We start from the raw sequence: 21,745 nt of genomic DNA on the forward strand, positions 1-21,745 counted from the left end.
GATGTAGGAGTCTAAGGTAATGCCCACAAGACACTTCAACTGCTCAAGTTCAAGAAATTAGTCCATAACCGATTTTCAGAAACCGAGCATCACTTATGCTCAACATGTTTAGTTAAGTGACAGGGACACTATACTGTAAAAAGGTGCTCTCCTTGGGATGAGACGTAAAAAAGAGGTCCTGACACTCTGTTGTCATTAAAAACACCAGGGCATTTCTCGAAAAAGGGTAAGGGTGTTACCCTGGTATCCTGGCCAGCTTTCCCAATGGCCTTTACCAGTCATGGCTTCAAAATAATCCCCACATTGGTGTTGGTGGAGGGGAGTCCCCATTTGCATGTAAAGCACTTTGAGTGGAGTGTCCAGAAAAGTGCGATATAAGTGTAAGGAATTATTATTACTATTTGCGATTTATAAAAACAGTATAGAAATTTAGTAAAACTGCCGATATTTCACTTATCTCACGTAAAGTCCTAGCAAAAAAAACTCAATTTAAACAGGAAGCCTAGTCCCATCAGATCTCGTTATGCATCACTGAGTTTGGCCACTGCTTGAGTGGTTAAAACTAAGGGAAAATTCGCTTGTAAATGGGACTGATGGACCTAGACCACTAGGTGGCACTCTTACTGCAGCACCAGACGTTTCATTGAAAAGAACAAGTTAGAGGTTAATCCCGCGTTGGAAAGAAGGAATAAAAAAGTCATATTTTGACTATTGAGTTTTCTTCGGGGTTCCCCACTCCAACCACTTCATATTAACTCCCAGTCTGGTGGAAGAGGACTTTCTATTTAACAAATTGTTATGGTTTGGATTCGATTTTAAAATGCCATCCTGTTCACGATCATCGCAATTGTCGAATTGACAAAATCTCCTTCAGTTTTCCAACGTTTTACAACCTTGCTATAATTTACTGCATTTATCTAAATAATACATCATAATATGACATTGTCAGCACCGACTTATAACTCTTTGAGTCACCCCTTTCCTTTAAAAACAGTTTAAACTTGGTGTTGGCTTCAATGAAGTCATGTTACTAGATGTATATACTGAGTGAAAATACATTAGTACCTTTGTACAATATTTCTTTCTGTTTTTTAAGCAGAAGCATTATTCTATGGCACTCTTTTCTTGAAGAGTCTATCATATCTAGTGAGGCAATCGCAGAATCGAACCCAGAACCCAATAAGGCAGCAGTGCTGGCCATCACAACACTTAGTGATGCCTGAACATATAATTCCACACATACTGTATATGGAATGCTCTCTGTGCAATAGGTTACAGCTTGCACTTTTAAGCCAAGGGTTGACTGATAAGGGAAAGCATATGATGTCCATTGCAATTATTATTGTATACTTTTAATAACTGTAATTTGTAATTACCTTATAGAATGTAGTATTGGTTTTACCTGTATTTGTCTATAACATAGTCTCAAGAAATATTTAAACAGCACTATACTATCAGCCTGAACAATGCTGTTGGGCTCAGGCAATATACTTATAGGTGTTTACTATTACCAGTTGAATCAGGATTCCAGGACACTTTAAGAAACCTGAACTGCCTTATGTAATCCAGTAAGGAGCTATGTTGTCTAGCATTGTAATTTTAAGAATGAAGGTCCTACGATGTAAGTCTGATTGAAGTAATTGTTCACGTTTTTTACTGTGTAATGAACTAGAGGTGAAAGATGAAATCCAATGGAACAAACTGTCAAGCAAACTGTAAGTGCTAATTCATTGCAGTCCTGGAAGAAATGGATTGATGGGTTTTTGGATCGATAAGAGACGAGAAACAAATGACCAGCAGGGTAACCTGAGTGCTCTCTTCTCATTTGTAACTTTTCTTATGCTTATTCAGAGCTCTGCAGAATTTCAGTGTGGAATTAATCAACCAGGATGAATCACAAGACTTGAATTTTAATGCAGTGTTTAGATTTTATTATACCTTCAAAAGTATTTTTAAAGAAAAAGCATGCAGCCAGTAAGTTTTTAGGCAGGCTTTCTCCCTAAATCTTATGATTTTTTATGATTGAACACAAACTATAGGTACTGTATATGATAGAAACACTGATCCTGAGAGAACTAGCTATGGAAAAGATTTGGTGTTTATATGAACACAATATTTTAATCTTCTAGACAATATGTTGAAGAAGTAAAAACACAAAAGAATGCTAGAAACTAATGTACAGCTAAAAATGAAGAACTTAAAAAAAGGATGATAAACTTCTGTATACAGCTGTGATCATAATATTAATTCTTAAACAGCTACAGTAGGTGAGATCTTCAGATCAATTAGCTACTAGCAACCACATTGAGCTAACTGCGCTTAATGGCCTCCTCTCATTTGTAACCTTGCCTATGTTCTTATACTCCACTCCAGCCCCCGGAAGTTACAGTTTTCACATTTATTATTATGTCAACTTTCTGAATTGAAATAATTATGTACTGGTTTGCTCAAACCTTTTCAGGGTCTGAAGCTGAAGCTTCATATAGGATAATAGTATATAGTATAGGCTATCAAGGACTGTGGTCTTGAAGGACTCAAGTAGACCACCCTGTTACAGGACTTACCCCAGGGGATTCTCTGGATGCCATTGATGTGAGATGGTGTTTTTATTGAGTCTGTCTGGGATCAACTTGCATAACCTGGAAAGATAACTCAGCTTGGTTAGCTTACTAATGAGCACAACAGCAGAAAACATGGTTGGTTGAGATTATAAATTGTTTTAGATGAAAGTGTCTGCCGACTTAATAAACCTAAAAGTGAAAGTCTAATTTATTTCTTCATGCTGTCCCTGACAAAAAGTCAGTGTAAAAGGCAACCAAATGTTTCATTTCGTGTTGTATACGACATGGTTGAAACTTTAAAAGGGGCATGAGACAAACATTATGGTGGATTTCTTGGTGTGTGAGTTGACTGCTAACTGCCTTAGCTAAAGTAATGAGGAACAGTTGAGTCAACTGTAAAAAAACAACACATATTCATACAGTTTATGCAAAATCCTGTTAGTTTAAAATACAAACATCCAAACGAAAATTGATCATTTCTGTCTTATGCTTTCTATATTCATGTGTATGGAGTCAACTTGTGTATGCATGACTGTGCGGATGCATAAAGATATTTACACCCAAAAATGTATTTTAGCGTGCCATATATTAAAAATCTAGCTTTGTATTGTTTCAACAGAGACAACCAACACCTTCTTATCCACTTGCCTCAATCTTTTAAGAGGACTTTTGAGTGACAGAGAATCTCACAATTGTGAAACAGCCTTTACTTCAACAAACTAAACAAGCTGTATGGTTAATACAGAGTGTAAAATTTTCTTTTACACAAATATGTACGTCTGAATCCCTTGATTTGAAATGCGCACTCTGTGCAAGGATTGTTAAAAGTTTTAGTTTGCAAGGGACAGCCTTATCAATGGAGAAAAAATGGTTAGAAACATGTTAAAAATACTTAATGTATCTTTGCATTAATCAATATGAGCTGTAAAGAAAAGTGGAGAATTAGAAATAAAACAAAGATTATATTGCATACTGCTACCACAAAACCACAAAAGCCCCTTATCTTCCCAATAAGGCAGTTCACTTGCTTACTAGGAGTGAACTATAACATTAAGAATTTCCTGTCAAATTTCTCTCAACCACGTCTAGCCACAGTTATCTCTTCCTGTCACTGGCTTGTTTTCCTGCGGTAGGATGTATGTGTAGATGTGTCAAAATGCTGTCTTCAAAGCAATCACATCATTAGCCCAAACACATTTTGGACATTGTTTTGGATTTACTCTACTTTCAATATGGCTCTTAGGGCATCAGAATTTCAACACTTATTGGGAGCATCATTTCAAATTCCTGCCCATTCATAGATTCAAAATGGAATCCTACTATTACTAGTGCTTTAATTTAAAGGATTTCCAAAATATGAATACAAGGAATCCTGAATAATTTCTTATTGCATGTAGAAGTGGAAGACCATTCTTACCTGGTTAAGGAACAGCCAGCCGTTCAGGCGACAAAGCCAGTGGATGCAAATTCCTTTGCTGTGCGTGGGTTCGGATCTGCAGCACAGTGTGAGCTACGCCAAGAGACGGGCGACAAGAAACCCAGCTGCTCTTCCAAATGGCTGAGTCACTTTCTCCCCCATAATCTCTGGCCTCCACCACCACCACGAACGCTCCAACTACTTTTGCTGGTCTTTAGTTGAGATAAACCCTTCTTCGAGGGCAAATAATATTATCAGGGTGGGACATCTTGAAGCAAAGGGGCTATCCCATCTAAGTTACCCCCTCCACCCTTTTAGCTATGGACGGCTGCCAGTACTTGAAGTTGAACAGTTTTCGGTGCAAGCCCAGGACTGCATTAGGAGCAGGGGTGTCTTATCTCAAAGATGACATTTCTGCTGTCACCTTGTTTACGAGTTGGGGATTCCCTCATGCACGTGCAGATGGGGGGGTATCCTCATTTTCCACGTAGTCGGAGTATTTTCACATCATCGCTGTTCTGCACTTGCGTTGACATAGAAAACAGAGTACATCAGTGACAAATAATAATAATTATTATAATTGCTTACACTTATATAGCGCTTTTCTGGACACTCCACTCAAAGCGCTTTACAGGTAATGGGGACTCCCCTCCACCACCACCAATGTGTAGCATCCACCTGGATGATGCAACGGCAGCCATAGTGCGCCAGAACGCTCACCACACATCAGCTATCAGTGGGGAGGAGAGCAGAGTAATGTAGCCAATTCATAGAGGGGGAGTATTAGGAGGCCATGATTGGTAAGGGCCAATTGGAAATTTGGCCAGGACACCAGGGTTACACCCCTACTCTTTTCGAGAAGCGCCCTGGGATTTTTAATGACCACAGAGAGTCAGGACCTCGGTTTTACGTCTCATCTGAAGGACGGCGCCTGTTTACAGTATAGTGTCCCCATCACTATACTGGGGCATTAGGACCCACATGGACCACAGGGTGAGCGCCCCCTGCTGGCCCCACTAACACCTCTTCCAGCAGCAAATAAGGCTAATACTTCACCAGCCCTGACACTCAAAACAGGTGGAGCAATTGTACAGAGAAATTTCAATTTGTGGCAGCATCGAGGCACAGTGGTTAGCACTACTGCCTCACTGTGCTAGGGCCCAGGGCTCAATTCCACATCTGGGGTGCCATCTGCCTGGAGTTTGCATTTTCTCCCCATGTTCACGTGGGTTTCCCCCAGATTCTCCTCCCACAGTCTGAAAACATGGTGGTAGGTAAATTGGTTCTAGGAAATTAGGCACTAGATGTGAGTATGTGCGTGTCTGTCCTGTGATGGACTGGCACCCCGCCCAGAAATAGACTCCAGCTGCCCCATGACATGGATGGACTGTAGATTATAGTGAGACCAATAACACTTTAAAATAATAGGGAAGAAGACAGTTTTAATTATAATATAATGGATCAGTTGGTAATCATCATCTCTCCAACAGCGTCTGTAGTTAGATGAGATGTCTCATCAGAGCTATCCTCTGAAATTAGAGGAAAGGTCTGTGACAGGGAGTAGTCTGGACTCAACCTGTACCCTCTAGCATCCTCTCTCTCGGCTGATGGGAGAAGATAATGCTGCTACTTTGAAAAGCGATGCCCTGGTCCTCCAGGTACCAACTCTTCTGGCCAGTTGGCCATCCCTGTTCCTCAGCAGTGCACGTCAACCCCATTGAGTGGCAATCTAACTGCTATGCAGCCCAGCTGTCCAGCACTTGTGATGTCCCTCAGGACAGCTGAAGCTGTATTTTGTCAAGTATTTCTCACAGAGTCCCACAAGCCTGTAAGCCAGCCTAATACATTGCCACTGAGAACAGTCCTCTGGAAACACAGTTGTAAAAGACTTATCATTGTTTTTATGAGTCTTTTAATTAGCTGACACAGAACCTTGACAGCTCTGGAATTTCACTCCCTCTGAGTGTTAATTACTCAATCGGACTGAGTGCTTCATTTCACAGGTTTTTCCAATTAACAGGTGGTTATGAAACACAGCCACTCCTTACTACTTCACAATTATACTGCATATAACAAATATTGTGACCATTTTCAAGTACAGTACATTAATGGGGTTATCAATCATCAAGAGGCTAGCATTGCTGTCTCGCAGCGCTGGGGCCCTCAGTTCAATTCCAGACTTGGCATTCTACCTGTGTGAAGTTTGTATGTTTTCCTTGTGTGCACATGGGTTTTCTCCATGTGCTCCAGTTTCCTCCCATAGTAGACATACTGGTAGGTTAATAGGATTGGGAAAATTGGCCCTGGGTGTGAGTGTGCCTACTGTATGTTTGTGTCTGCATCTGTATGGATGCCTTATGATGGACTGGCATCCCATCCAGGGTGTATCCTGCCCTGTATCTACTGCTTCCCGCCCACTGGTTCGAAAATGGATGGCTGGATAATACACAGATCCAAAGCACATTACAAATCTAGCTGAGAGGCATTTCATTCCAACCAAGATAAAGTCTTTCTTCCCATTAAAAACCAACAGCCAACAGCAAGCACAGAATCAGGGCTACAGACCTTTGGCTCCAGTTCTCTTTCCAATCATTTTCTCTTTTCTTTGACTTAAATGGAAAGACAGGAGCTGCACAGAGAAAGGCAGGGGAAAGGCGGTCTGCACCTGCCAGTATCAGCTGCCAGTATCAACCAATGATCAACTTGAGCACCAAAAAGGAACAAAGACCTCATCGCATTCATAAAATAAACTGTGATTAGATTTTTAAAAAACTAGATATACAAAGAAATACAAAGGTAATTTATTGCCAAATAAGGGAGAAACATGCTCAGACTCTAAAAAGCAGTGTTACAACAGAAATAGTAGTAAACATATTAATGACTTAAAACACATAATTAATTATCAGTGAGCAAAAATAGCAATAAATTGTGTTTTTCTTCTTTTTTCTTTTTTATGTTTTAGCACATAGAGTAATTTATCTCATGCATGTTGACTCAACCTCCAACTATAAACAATAGATAAACTATAGATACTTTAAAAGCCAAACATGAATACAATGCAGACTGCAAACTATTGCAGCCATTCAAGCCAATAAATGCATTAAAATGCATTAAATATGTTTTTCCTAGGAGAATATGTGCTTGAATTGCATAACGACGTTGTTAGGATTGGGTTAGTAATCTGAAACTGTAGGACAATAATTCCACCCTAGTTTTAAATACCACCCCCTCAAACAAAAAACCCACACCTTCCCTGAAATGATGTCCCAACAGTCTCCTTACAATGAGCCTGAACTTTGTGTTAGTCATGTTGCTGTGATATCAGTTACCTCATGTGCATGCTCATATAGCAGCTTCAGTTGAATAATTCTTGAATTATGTTCCTGACACCTACATTTTATTACACGCAATTCATTAACATTTGCTTACTATGAATTTACTTTCTGTTCTTCCACAAGTCTCTTTTGTTTTTATTCTTCTGCCTTTTCCTTTCTTGTTTAAATGTTTTTTTTATTTTATTTGTACCTTCTCCTCTTAATTTAAGAACCTAGCATCCTAATGTCACTTTAAATATGCATAACATACTTTAAATGTTGCACACAAATAGTGTGATTTTCGAGTTTATAAAATGGTAAGCAAAGAGTGGTTGCCAAGAACAGTCAGAAGATAAAAGTACATTCTGTGTGTTTTTTGCCCTATCAAAAGGAGACAAATTAACATTATCGTGAATATTTTACTGTGATCATTTAGACAAGGGATCTAATTTTAACAGGGATTCCCTTTTACTGTCAAGGAAATAACCATAGGAAATTACCACAGGAAATTGAGGTGTCTTGACAATTATGTGGAACACAGGGAACCTGTCTCATCAGCAGGGTCTACTTGTCTGCTCTAGCAGTGGGTTATCGGCAGACTCCACCTGTGCCACCAGCTCTGTGCCCATTATCTGCTGCAGTGCAACTTTCTACAATGATGTCTTGACTAGGGGCTCCACCCAAAGCTCCCCACCACTTGCTCCGCTCAGAACTTCACGTTTTGTCATTTGCATATACACGCATATCGTATTTGCCATTCATCAGTTTTTGAAATAATGAAAGCATTTGAGACATTTAAGGATTTTCTCAACGAATTAGGCAGTGCCTTCCCAGACTTACATCCCATTGTTAAATTAATCCAAGTCCTAATTGAATTAACACCTTGCTTAATTAGATTTTCCTTCTAGTTTCACGGGCTAACAAACCACTGATTTCAAGTTACCTATACAATTTAGTTTTTAATCTGAACCGTCAACAGTTTACAATTAGTTTCATTACGATTTCAGTTAATGAGCTGTGCAGCTGTAATACAAATTCAAATGTCTCTGGGGACACAAGGGTCAGGAATCTGGGCACTGAAACATGTAAGTGTGGTTCATTTATGGACAGAAATAGTGTTGATGGATTCTGTCCATATTAATGTACAAAAGCTGAACTCAAAAGCGAAATTGGCAGACCATTTATTGAAAAACCCTTTGATGAATGAAGCACAGGTATTGTAACCTAGACAGTGCTGAATCGTTTATGAAATGGAATAGCATCTATACAAGATTTTGAGAAATATAGCCACAATTATTCAGATTTAAACCTAGGGCATGGTTTTATAAAGCCAGGCTAGTCAAGTTTAGATGTAGTGAGGTTATACTATAACTAGAAATAATGTACTGCTGCTACCACACATACTTACTACATGCAACTCAAATTCTTAATATCATACAAAAAAAGTTGAAATTTCAAAAAGAGATTATTTGATAGACAGGAGAAGCACACAGGGTATCTAATACCGCTTAAAGGGAGGAAACATTTATTTTTCCCAAGTTAGGGAAAGCTGAGCCAGGAGCCAGGAGTCTTATGTAAGACTGGATAATATTTTCATCCATGGATTACTGCTGGGTTACCACTAGAGGATGGAGTAACAGCAATTCAGTAATGGTGCTTGCTTTTTGGGTGATCAGCATCCATTATGATGTACCTGTAAATATAAGTCAGAAACAAAAATAAAAGTCAAGAAAGCTGTGGCTTGAGTTTTTGGTATTGCTTAACCTGAAACATAAACAAGTGTCTTTTCTTCTCTTTTTGTGCAGCTCTTATAGGTTTTTAAATAACCCTTTACTGCAGGTGTTTAAATGAAAGTCTGGTTTTCAGTCTTAACATGTTTAAGCAAATTATCCATGATTAATGGAACTCATACAAAAAGACATTAACAGTTGAAGATGCATTCTTTGTGGAAAGCTAGCAAGATTTTATTAATTCCATTGTACACCAGCGTCATACAGCTGTTTTAGGAGGGCTCTGTGAGAAAAAAAAACTCTGTTTCCATTTAAATTTCTGCAACAGCCAATGAAGTGTGTTTTGTGGATTTTAAATAATGCGAGTTGGGGAACAGAGAAAAACAGAGAGTTGGGGAAGGACAATATGGAGGGAAACGTACTGCTCAATACGATTAGCTCTATCTCAGTATAAAGCACGTCAAGTATGTTATCATATATTGACAGAGTCATTTTGAAAACAACTCCCTTCAAAGGTGCTGAAGCTTAAGTATTAGGTTCTTACACACTGCTTTAAACTTAAGTTATAATGTAACCGCACTGTGAATTTGCTAAACTACACCTGAAGAATAAAAAATTAGAATGTAACTTATTAAACTATCAATTTATTATTTATTTTAAATATAAATTATTAAGTTTCATGTATTCGAAGATGAGATATTAAACTGATAGATGTAAAGTTTGTTGTTTTATTTCTATTTTGTGTGTTATAGAACAGTAGTGTTATGTTGCTAAGTCTCCAATCATCTTAATCGGCTATATTCTCAAACTAATGAAAGACAACAGTTGCACAACAAAGTGCTTGTTTACCAAGTATTCAGCATTTAGGACCTTTCTTAGGTTCCACAGATCTCTAGCTCCCCCTGCCTTGGTTTGTAAAAGCAAAGTAATTTTAACAGACTGAAAGCAAAATGACAAAAGGTTTAGGATAACACTAAACACTAGATACTGCTGGCGAGCCATAAAATATTAGAACATTCTCTAAGAAAGAAGAAGTCTTTTTAATATATAACTGTTCCCAACAAAAATATCTTCCCCTTTAAAGTGTGGAGTATGGTGTGTAAAAAAGGAAAGGAAAGTCCTTATTTAAATGCATGAAACACTGAGGTACTGCAACAAGAACATCTGAAAAATGTCCGAGAGGGTATAGTCTTGTACAGTAGACAGAAGTGATACCCATGCTACTGTCCTGCTACCACCAAATCATGATACACAGTTCCTCTGTGAAACCTCCATGGTTTCCCCAGTGTATGCTGCATGTCTTATTAGGCAATGCTGTACCAGGGCTGGTCAGAAAACACCACCAGCCATGCAGTCTTGTGACGCTGTGTCATCATTACCAGAACCATTGAAGAGGCATCGTCTTTTTACTGCATGCTAAGCTTGGAGAATGAAGATATTGTAGAATGCATTTAAATAAAAAAAAATTGATTAAAACGTTCGTTATTGTTGTAAATTAGTCTCGGGGAGACTGTGAGCGTATATAAATGTCATGTAAATTTTAGTTGCAGTCTGCACAATGAATTCATTTTCCTTTATTTTGAGGTCTTCCATGAAGCCTAATAGGTCTAGCAGTTTCTTCTGCTGCTGTGCCGATGCTCGTCCTGCACTGATTGACAGTCCATTCATTCGATTGTTAGACATAGACTGGGTGTGGGTTGATCACTAGCATTTTCTGTCATTTGGTACTGCTAAAGTCTTGTGATAACCGCACAATGGGTTAGCGTGGCAATGTTTTTGCTGCAGTATTTATTTACATGCTACCCTAAAACAAAACAATTGTAACAATTACCACATCATTCAAAAACGTAATGAATTTGACCTAAAATGTGCCAGTTCAGAAAATGGATTTCATGGAAATCTTTTGAAAGAGGTGTTTACTGTAGACCTTTAAACATGAATAATTGGAATATGCTGACTGTAATACTTAGGCATGTTGCAGCCTGTCCAGAAGCTTTTCAACTGAAAGCTTTGTACAAAATCTACATTGCCAATGTACTTTCTTTAAACTCTTTGTAAACTCAGTGGAAAAATTTGGAATTTGGATATCTAATTCACTATATCTCTTTTCCTAATATCTGTTTAATGGAACAAAACATTTAGTGGAACAAACAAAATGGGAAGCATTTTCATGTTTCGTAATTTCACTGTAAAAATCTCCAGTATGTATTGCAAGATTTAAAGAAGTACTGAAAGTGGTTTGGTGTACTCCTGTGCTTTGTTATAGATTCAGTTCTGGTTTCTGGTGCACTTCTCAGGGTATATATTGAGATATACACCAGATACTCTTCAGAGAGCATTTGTAGCTGGGTGTTCAAACCTAAGAAAATGATTCACAGGACTGAGATGATTGTGGTCTGGATTGTACTGCTCCGCACCCTCACTGGCGAGACTAAGACTTTTACATTCCAGGACTGCAACTCAAACCTTTCTGTGCTGGAAGTTCTGCCCGGAGGAGGATGGGACAACATACGAAACAAGGACATGGGAATAGTCATGAATATGAACTACTCTCGCTGCAGGACCACAGAAGACAGGCAGTACCTGATCCCAGATGAGGTCTATGTGATCCCACAAAAGCAAACTAACATCGACATCCATTCTGAGTTGATAGAAGACTGGCAATCGTACAAGGATGCTTTTTCCAATGATGTCAATGCTGAAGCGTCTTACCTTAAAGTCCTGAATGGCAAGTTTTCCGAGAAATTAGAGGAAACAAAGATCCACAATGTTTATGATAAGACTTCAACAACTCGGGTTCAAGTGAGAAATGTAATTTATTCTGTAAAAGCCAGACCAGATTTCTCATTTGACATCACCTTTAAGAAACAGCTCCTTGAAATTGCTCAGTGCCTGGCAAGCAACCAGACACAGAGGGCTCTCTACTTGGCTGAAATGCTGGTATTGCGTTACGGCACCCATGTGCTCACCAGTTTAGATGCCGGAGCAAGTCTAGTGCAAGAAGATCAGGTCAGTGAGAGTTTTCTACTGGACAATGCCGAACAGAAATCATCTGTCACAGCCTCTGCAGCAGTGTCTTTCTTCAGTACAGTCAATATTGGAATTAAAGGGAGTTCTCAAACTGAAGACGAAATGACCAAGAAATATCGGGAAAATACAACTGACTCAAAAATTGAGAGTCACGGCGGTGTTCCCTTTTACCCTGGAATTACTTTGGCAAAATGGCAAGAAGGTATTTCAAACAACCTAGTGGCTGTCAGCAAATTTGGGCTGCCCCTGCCTTTCTTCATCACCCCTGAGCGCTTGCCGGAGGTGCCTGAGACAATGGTGAAGGAGATAGCAAATACACTGGACAAGGCAATAAACCTTTATTATGCTGTAAACACCCACCCAGGGTGTCTTGATTCGAAATCGCCAAACTTCAACTTTCAGGCTAATGTAGATGATGGCTCGTGTCATTCAGCTAACACAAACTTTACCTTTGGAGGAGTTTACCAAACCTGCTCATTCTATTTACCTCCTTATGGGAAGATAGATTTTGCCAACAGCCTTTGCCAGTCTTATTTTACCAAAAACCCTCTAACAGGGGACTTCTCTTGCCCACCACGTTACACTCCTGTCCTGTTAAACAGTGTGAATTATCATATCCCCGAGCGGCATACTGATTGCACTAAAGATTGTGCATTCTTCATTTTTGGCTGTGATACAAATTGTGAAACAACAGTATACTATTATAAGATTTATGTTTCCTCATATTGGTGTGCAGCGTTAGAGTCGGTGCCTCAAGACTCTGGTCTCCTGTTTGGTGGGCTCTACAGTAAAGGGGCTGTCAATCCTGTAACTCAGACTCACGCTTGTCCTCCTTATTTCTATCCTTTAAGACTGTTTGAGGACCTGGGCGTGTGTGTCAGCAGTGACTATGAGATGGGCGGTATAAATGCAGTGCCTTTCGGGGGCTTCTTCAGCTGTAAAACAGGTAACCCCTTAGCAGGCCATCTGAATACGCAGGCTCCTGGCATACAGCAGTATTTCTTCTACAGGGACAGTCCTACCAGCTACGCAATGAAGTGCCCTCTTGGCATGAGCCAGCACCAGGCTTTTCTGAGCGACGGCTGCCAGGTGATGTACTGCATTCAGGCTGGTGAACTGTTTGCCGGTAGGCTGCCACCCATTCAGCTGCCACCTTTTCGCCACGCTCCCCTCTTCAACTTCACCAGCCCCGAGGTCCGTACACTTCACTCAGAAGGCAACAGGACCTGGGTGAAGGGGCCGGGGAGTCTGGTTTGGACCCTGGTCAGCTCCAAAAACGCGAGGGGACTCACCAAGGGTCGTTCAAGAGCACCATCACAGGAAGGGCCCACCATTGCCATCTCTGTGACAGTCACGGTGATCCTTGTTGCGCTCATTGCTGGGGTGGGTTACAGTGTTAAATGGTGGAGAAGCAGAGGCTTCAGGAGGGCTGAAGAGGGGACACTAGTGGGTTCACACCCCACCTATGGATCCACTGCAGTGTTCGAAGAGCTCGAAGATTCAGACACCCGAGAGCAGCCCTTCTGACTGTCCTGCGTATGATTCCTGAGAGCAGTCTTGAAGGTGAAGCAGAATGTGTTTCCCCTCACACCTTCGTTTGTTTTATTGAATTATTTTCTTCGTCATAAAATAGACCAGATAGTTCTGTAGCATGGTAGTGAAGACCAATCTTGTTCTTTTGAAATTGAATGCATGTTAAAACACATTATTAAGCATTTTGAAATCTGTAGCTTTCATTTTAGCAGATATTTTGAAAACATGTTCTATTTCACTGTAAGTTTTCATTGTATTAATGTGAATCTTTTTTGTGTTTTTAAAAATGATTTTCAATACCAACTGTGATCACTATATACAAAACATGATTTTATTGTCTTACACGATTTAGCTTTCCACTTCTTAACACATTTGAAACTAATCATTTTCTATTCTGAATCATAGAAAATAAAGGTACAGAGAAATTTTTAAAGCAGCATTCGGTTTCTAAACGTGTTTTGTCTTCTCTGGTGAACACATTCTAAGGCTATATGCTTGCCGATTGCCAGTTTGTCATGAAAAACATCACGCTAATTCGGTTCCTGAGCATGTCTGTTCCTGTCTTATGCATTCTTGTCACACAATAACGAGCATGGAATATTCCTTTAGAAAACGGGAATTGACATTTAACTAGGCTTTTGGAAAGTCGGTCAAAGAAATAATATGCAGTGGCTTTTTCACATGCAAATTGCTTCAAAATTAATTTCTACATGAATAATCACAAATTCATATTATGCATTCTGTTATGCGACGGTCCCTGAGGCTTCAGGGCTATCATGGCGAATAAAAGCCGAGCTCCAAACGCAGGTACACAGTGGAACCGCAGTGGAGGCTTAATGAGAGCTGAAGTAATAATGCAAGCTGATCGAAAATTGAGCCGTCTGAATTATTATAATTGATCAGAAAAGGGCTGCCTTAATGCAGCGGAGAAACGGTCTTGTTTGAAGCTGTTTGAACTAACGCAAACGCTCCCTGCGGCATAGGACCGTCTGGAAAAGGCTGCAGAGCCGTAGTTTTGGAGGAGACAGCGGAAGAGAAAAGGCGACGAGGGCAAACTGGCCCCGCTAATTCAGTGCTCAGGGCGGCAGGGAAAAGGTATTCTAAGTAGTAGGTGAGCGTCTCGATACTGGAACGCGGAGCACCAATCGCTCCGCGCAATATCTGTGCACTGAATAAGCGGGGGGGCTTTAAATAGTTTGCTCAATTTCCTGATTGAGATCAGGAGGATCCGCCTGATTGAAAGATTAGTGGTCTTTGTGAAATGAGGCCTGAGCGAGTTCGCACAGGTTCGGAAGGAAGCTGAGAGCCGGTCCAAATGCGCTGCTTACCTGGAACAACATTTGGCGTAACACGTTTTCCAAGTAACATAAAAACAACGTAACTTTTATTCCCTGTGGTGCGTTGGGTTCACAGGTTACTAGCATTTGGTTTAAAATGAGAACTATACAACGAAATAAAATAAACGCCACACTGTTTGCAACATTGGTGATCTTTTATTAATTCAAATCCATTTTCTCAGTGGACATTCTCCTCTTCCTCCTGTTCACTGATTCATTACTTAAGCTTGGAAGAAGATCTCACAACTTTTCCATCTACAAGCTCCTCAACCACTGTCACCACTTTCTTGGTGACCGAAGTTTTTGTTTCCACCCCTGAAACATCAGAGAAAATCATTATTCATCTTTAAATCTTTCCAGGTGTGTGTTTGTGTTCCATTTAAATGCTAGTTTAGTGTTTTTATTTATCATTTCAATGGAAATTACATTTCATGTTGCACTGTGCATATAGTATTATATTCTAATTATAGTATTATATTCTAACTTGAACATATCAGATCTCAAGGATAGGCCTGGCCAATACTGGAATGGAAGACTTCCAAGAAAAATCAGTTTGCTGTTGTACACAGTATAGGTAGACCAGATGATGGTGCTATTTTCTCAGGTTATTAAAAATCCTGTTGCAGTGTTTGTACGAGTAACACTGTTAACCCCAGGGTCCTGGCTAAATTGCACTCTGGGTTTGTACAATCTATTCTGCTTAAAGTTCCCTCTCAATTCAACTGATTATGTAATTTTCACTTTTTTACCTCATCTGCTGTGTAGTGGGCTGCTGGTGTATAAGGTGGGTGCTGTACCTTGGTTTTGGATGAAGTGAATCCCTTCTGATACATAAAGCACTTTTACAGTATACAGAATTTTAAGGTCTAGTACGTTGGGATGGAAAGCAGGATATAAAATGAAATAAATTATTTCATTTAATTGTTTCTTTGTTGTATAAACATACCTGATTTCTCCGTTATTAAGGAGCTCTCGGCTTGGGAACTACAGAAAAAAAAAAATCACATTTAATATAAAGCAGAAGGTACTGTCTGTAACCGAGTAGTTTTCCTCAGCAGACAGACTTTCCTTGAATAGAGTTGTACAGGAGGCAGGGAAATTAATGATAAAACAATGACACCTTGTGGACAGCCCAAAGAACAACCCTCCTACCAGATCAAATTCCAAATGTCATTCTTTCACAGTAATATCCTGAGCGGATTCACTGTAACACCAGTTGCACTGTTGTTAAAATGTGTAAATATGATTTAGTTTAAAAGCTTTTCATACAGGATATGCACAAGTGAAACTCTTGCAAGGACACAAAATTCATTTCTAATTCCTAGTCTGTCTAATGACAGAAGCTGAACAACTAATTTTCTATCATCTTAAGGGGACCTATGATATGGATATCGTATGGATGTGGATAATTGAATTAACTCACAAACAGTATATCTTTCACTGTTCGTGAGGTAATTCTAGTCTTTTTGAAATTGAACTTCCAGATCATCGCTTTTTGTCTGAAAGGTTTTGAAAGATGGTTGCAAACCTGACTCAAGAAAAATCAAACCCTCACACTTTACAGGAGCAGCAGTAAGACTGCCAAAGCTTAGCAGATCAGACTTTTTGATCATTTCTCACATTTAACAATTAATATTTTTTCACAAGTATTTAATTCAACACAATATGCTGGATGCTGCATGCATGGTTATTACCTTATGTTGAGCACATTTGCATAGAAGGGTGATGAAGTAAAGTGATATTTGAAAAAAATATCATCTCATTTTGTACATTTTGGCTCAATTTGTACAATTTGTATAGGGGCCTGTAACTCATCATTAATCCTATTGGGAGTGTTTCCCCATTCTTGCATAGTTATTGGCTCTGAAAGTGGATCCCGATAGAAATTCCTCCCCTTACCCTGCACTCCCCCCATCCAGCAGGCGCCTGTACTCCTCGATCTCCTTCTCCAGGCGGGTCTTGATGCCCAGCAGGACTTGGTATTCCTCGGAGACGCGCGCAGTGTCAGCCCTCAGCTGGGTCAGCTGAGTCTCCAGGGAGGTGACCAGGGTCTGCAGGCTCCCCATCTGAGCGGAAAAGCGGGCCTCCGTGTCGGCCACTGTGCCTTCCAGCGACTGTTTCTGCAGAGAGCCCAGGCACGTTACTCCCCAGAGATTCCTTATCATGAGATGAAAAAATCTAAGGGACATGCCGATAAAATCCATGCATTCTGTTAACTAATATAACATCAAACAACAATTATCTTTATTTTTATGCCACGCCAATTTGTAATTGCTGATTTGTTGTCAACTCTTTGTACCACAATATCTCCCCTTCATCTCTGGACAGGAGAGTGACATTATGAAGGAATGTGTCGTTTCTGTCCTGGTTATTGATCTCACTGTGCAGACAGCAGAGCTAGAGGAGCTCTGGCTAATTGCACTGCAAGCGTTGAGTATAAAGGTGTGTACTCTGGACAGCCCAAACCAACCCACACCCAGTGAGCCACTGCTGGGGGAATCCTAGATTCCTGTATCTTTTGTAGGAAAAGGAAAAGAAAAAAGAACTAGAAAGGTGCTTGTATGAGTGCTACCCTGCTGTACTAGTGTTATTGCTTTAATGCACTGAATGGGACCACCCTCTGACAGCTAATGTGTACAAGCAGGGGACAGTGATTGTGTAACTGTGTTCTTGGCTTTTTTTCCTAATTTGCTACACTGTGCCATATATAGACTGAAATACAGAACAATGCTGTTTAAGAGCTTTACAAACTACAAGACATGTTATGTTTAACTGTATGTTTTGCAGTTGAAGTCTCTTATGTTATATTTTCACCTTTCTATGGTGACCCATATCTTAGTGCTCTGATAGCTGTGTGTGCAGTGGGCAAGAAATAAATACAACAGCAGTAGTATGGTATTATAAAACACAGCTTCGATCTGTAAGCTAATAGTCCTGCTGGAGTCCATTATTGCTTTGTTTGCCCAGTCTATTGTGAAAACAGCTCAGCTCTTTGTGATCCAGTGCCTGATGATTCACTCGTGTTCCTTACCGTAGCATAGAGGGACTGCAGTTCCAGCTCCAGGTTTTGGAAGCTCTGTTTGCCTTCTTTCAGCTCTGTCGTGCTGGTCTGGAGAGACTCAGTGCTCTCCTTCACCTCCTTCTGAACAACCTCTGCCTTTCAGGATAGTGGGAAATGCAAGTACGTCACATTCTGGTTTAGGATTTTCAACAGCGTCAAGCAATTACATTGGCATGGTGGCTCTAGACCCATGAATGTTGCTTCCTTTTTCTTTTGAAAACTTGTCATTTTTGATGCAAACATGAAGAACACAGACCCGAGGGTACAGATGGTACCCTCTTAATGCTCCATACCGATGTTATCTTGGATGGCAAGTTACAGCACATGGAAAGTATAATAAATCCAGACTGAGATACTCCATAGCTTTGAGCTATAAAATAATCTAAAATTATGTACTAGAAAAGAAATGAATAGTGTGGGAGCATTCAGTCTGATGCCAGGATATGCTCTCTGGTGGAGACGGCGTGAAACTATTTGCCTGCTGCTGTTACCTTGCTGTTGAACCAGGCCTCTGCATCCCTGCGGTTCTTGGCCACCAAGCCTTCGTACTGCTCCCTGATCTCCTCAATGACCTTGTTGAGGTCCACTGCAGGAGCTGCGTCCACCTCAACCTGGATCTGACCGGTCAGCTGACTGCGGTAGGACTGAGATTCCTGAAAGAAACAAGATGTAAGCGTGGGGGGTGGAACTCACAGCCATGTTGCTGTAGCTGACACCCTGGCTTAGTTCAAGAAATGGCTGGGTGAGATCTTTGGATCAAGAAACGACTGCCAAATTAGATGGCATCTTCTCATTTGTAACCTTTATTATGTTTCATTCTGCTATACTGTTGTTAAGAAAACCCAGAACAGTGTTCAGCAACAGCGGAGTCGGGTGGCAGTGTTCAGTTTACAAGACAGATACGTACATTCAGCTGGGCTTGGAAGGACAGAGATTCCTGGGGGAAATAAAGAAAAACAGAGGTCAATCAGAAGATAAACAATGCCTGACTGTCTCCTTGTCCTCACCTCCTCGTGGTTCTTCTTGAGGAAAGCCATCTCATCCTTCACCCCTTCGATCTGCATCTCCAGGTCAGTTTTGGCCAGGGCCAGATCACTCATCACCTTCTTCAGGCCAGCAATGTCAGCCTCCACAGACTGCCTCAGATTCAGCTCATTCTCATACCCGCATGCCAGAGAGAGATGGATGAATATATGTACTGACATTCGTATTGTGTGCACAAGATTAGGACAGGACGGAAAACTCACTTGACTCTGAAGTCATCAGCTGCAAGCTTGATGTTGTCCATTTGAATAGCTAATTCCGAATTCACCTTAAGAGCAGCCAAAATCTGTATAAAACACCAAGTAAATAACAACAATAGAATTACACTTTATTGTTATTGTCCTAACTCTCGTGATATTTCTGCACTCCACAAAAAATTCTTTAAATGTAACACTACTTTGTTACACTAAGAGGCAATGTATGTACTACTGAGCAGAACGGGGAGACAGAGGCAGTTTTTGAAAATGTCAGGTATCTTCATCTTTTGCTGTACCTATAGTATGCTTTTAAAATATGACATAGTGCAAAACACTTATGAAAGTATTATATAGACTAGTTTGTTTCTGTCAATTTTACATGTGTGCATCTTAAAAATGTAGTGTTTAAAGTTTATTTGTTGTTTTTAAGTGCTTTGGAGTACAATCTGATTTTTCAGTAAAAAGCAAGGAACCAACAATCTGTAGATTGTAGCTTCTATGTAAGTAAAATCATTTAAAATGCTATATTCTATATATAAAGTATAGTGTTTATGTGTAGCATAATGAGTGTAGACGTCTGGTTCGCCAGAACAGTACCAGGGTGCTTAAAAAATGGAACTCATTTTGAGCCAAGTGTTATTGTAAATTATTTAAATAATTCATTTAATTATCTAAACATATGTACATTCATCTTATAGCTCACAAAAAATTAATTTGCTTGGTAACAAATTACCCATTAAACTTGCTTAATTAAACGATGAATTACAGATACTTGGCGCAAACAGCGCAAACAGGAGGTTGATTCCATGCTGGAAAAATGGAAATGTCTTGACTGCTGAACCTTCCTCGGGTGTCTTTTCAGTGTGGAATTAACCTCAGCTGGTTCCTCTGCTGATACAGCTCCTCACTTGATCCTGACAAGACGATGAAGGGGAGAGAGCTGGAGATTTTTGGGGGGCTCTGAGAAAAACTTTCCTCGTGACGTTTTTTTTCTCCTCTGGTGGATTTTCTCCTCTGCATTTTCACAAACCCCTGAACATCTTTGTGAAACAACACTCCTGCTGCTTTAGCATGGCTGCACACCTGCGAGCACCACGCTCGAGCTCGCTCACCTTGTCGCTGAGGTCCTTTATGGTGGCATCGTGGGTGCTGTGATCCCGCGAGGTGACGGTTTGGCTCACCCCCCACTCTCGGATCTGCTGCTCCAGCTTGGCGTTGGCGGCCTCCAGGGACCGCACCTTCTCCAGGTACTTGGCCAGCCGGTCGTTGAGGTTCTGCATGGTCTGCTGCCCGTTGTTGAGGCCGAGGGCTCCGCCGCCGTCGCCGAGGGCACTCTCCAGAGAGAAGGCGCCGAAGCTCAGCCCCGCGCCGGCAGAGCCGAAGCCGCCGCCGCCTGCAGCCGAGGCGGAGGCAGTCGAGATGCGGGTGCCCCAGCCCCCCGCCCCTCCATGCACACTTGGGGTCCTGTGCGCGGCCACCAGCCCGCCCGCCCCACCACGGAAGGACCCCGCAGAGGAGCCCCAGCCCCCAGAAGCTCTCGGGGCTGTTGAGACACGAGCCCCTCCCTTGATGGAGAAGCTGCTGAAGCTAGAGAAGGAAGACATGGTTTTGAGCGATCGGGGCCGGCAGGCAGGGCAGAGCTCAGGATACACCCGAGACCCTCGCTTCTGCCTGTAATTTATAGTTCCCGTCATGGGCGGGGGCTGTGAGTTTGACAGGGGCAGCGTGTCATTCAGTTTCTTCAGGAATGCACTGGCAGGTATTTACCCCTCGGCGAGAAGCCTAATCCAGAACTCCCACTGTATAGACTTGCTTCAATTCACTCTCATCTCTCTTCTTAAATTCCACACTTCTCACTGCATCCCCTTGGTTGTCACACCTGCTACCCCGAGCGTTTCCACTAGCATGGTAATCCCCTACCATATAAAGTGTAAGCGAGTATTAAAGACAAAATGTTTTTTTTTCATCTCAAATGCCTCATCTTGAAAGTCAAGATCAAATCAGTCATCTGAGATTATGCATTTTTGGACGCTTTTCTTTTCTGTATGCTCACAGGTCATCTAAGTTGGATCTGGTTCTTCCTTATAGTGTGCCTTGTAGCTCGGGCACTTCTAGAACAAATTTTAAAATCCTGGCCTGCTGAAAAAGTGCTACAAAAGTTAGTAAAATGAGTACAAATTGTTCAGAAACGTTCACACTAGCAGTATTTCAGTACTTTAAAGGTATCTACACAGACCTGTAAGGATTAAATGAGATCCTAAACAAAGGATCCTTTCTTTAGAAGAGTCTTCATAGAATTGTGTTTTTATATCAAGTATAATAAATATGTACTGAATATAGTAAGACAATGAAAAATGTTTAAGACTTTTGCAGAACAGATTACATATATTAAAATGTTGTTGTAAACTTTAAGTAAAAACTTTGGGGGAAAGTGTTTTCCCAATAAGAAATAGTTATAAATATCTACAACAATTCCTTATTTTATTTTCTATAGCCTCCTTCCCAACACTTTGCCACAGAG

The 21,745-nt window shown here is 40.7% G+C and overlaps 3 protein-coding genes across 4 annotated transcripts in view; 1 reads left to right on the forward strand and 2 right to left on the reverse strand.

The window, feature by feature from the left end:
• The window catches only part of LOC102688267 (band 3 anion exchange protein), a 31,165-nt gene extending 26,995 nt beyond the window's left edge, over positions 1 to 4,170 (reverse strand). For both annotated transcript variants that reach the window (XM_015362100.2, XM_015362098.2), the window contains exons 1-2: positions 3,979 to 4,170; positions 2,565 to 2,639 (exon numbers count right to left, since the gene is read on the reverse strand). In XM_015362100.2, the coding sequence (XP_015217586.2) occupies positions 2,565 to 2,588 (24 nt within the window). In that variant the 5' untranslated portion in view covers positions 2,589 to 2,639; positions 3,979 to 4,170. The remainder of the gene's footprint in view (positions 1 to 2,564; positions 2,640 to 3,978) is intronic.
• A 7,149-nt stretch (positions 4,171 to 11,319) lies between these two features.
• Positions 11,320 to 14,022, forward strand: LOC102688473 (macrophage-expressed gene 1 protein-like). Its single transcript, XM_006638175.3, has one exon. The coding sequence runs from the start codon at positions 11,390 to 11,392 to the stop codon at positions 13,577 to 13,579; it is 2,190 nt and encodes a 729-aa protein (XP_006638238.2). The 5' UTR covers positions 11,320 to 11,389; the 3' UTR covers positions 13,580 to 14,022.
• Positions 14,023 to 15,058: 1,036 nt separating this feature from the next.
• LOC102688675 (keratin, type I cytoskeletal 13-like) lies at positions 15,059 to 20,883 on the reverse strand. The gene is made up of 8 exons (XM_069185695.1): positions 20,337 to 20,883; positions 19,229 to 19,313; positions 18,991 to 19,145; positions 18,475 to 18,636; positions 17,954 to 18,079; positions 16,822 to 17,042; positions 15,869 to 15,906; positions 15,059 to 15,237 (listed from the first exon to the last, which is right to left on the reverse strand). Exons 1-8 carry the CDS (start codon positions 20,826 to 20,828, stop codon positions 15,140 to 15,142), a joined length of 1,377 nt encoding a protein of 458 aa, XP_069041796.1. The 5' UTR covers positions 20,829 to 20,883; the 3' UTR covers positions 15,059 to 15,139.
• Between the last annotated feature and the right edge of the window lie 862 nt (positions 20,884 to 21,745).

The sequence above is a fragment of the Lepisosteus oculatus genome, chromosome 28 (genome assembly GCF_040954835.1).
Source record: "Lepisosteus oculatus isolate fLepOcu1 chromosome 28, fLepOcu1.hap2, whole genome shotgun sequence".
Taxonomy (NCBI): Eukaryota; Metazoa; Chordata; class Actinopteri; order Semionotiformes; family Lepisosteidae; genus Lepisosteus; species Lepisosteus oculatus.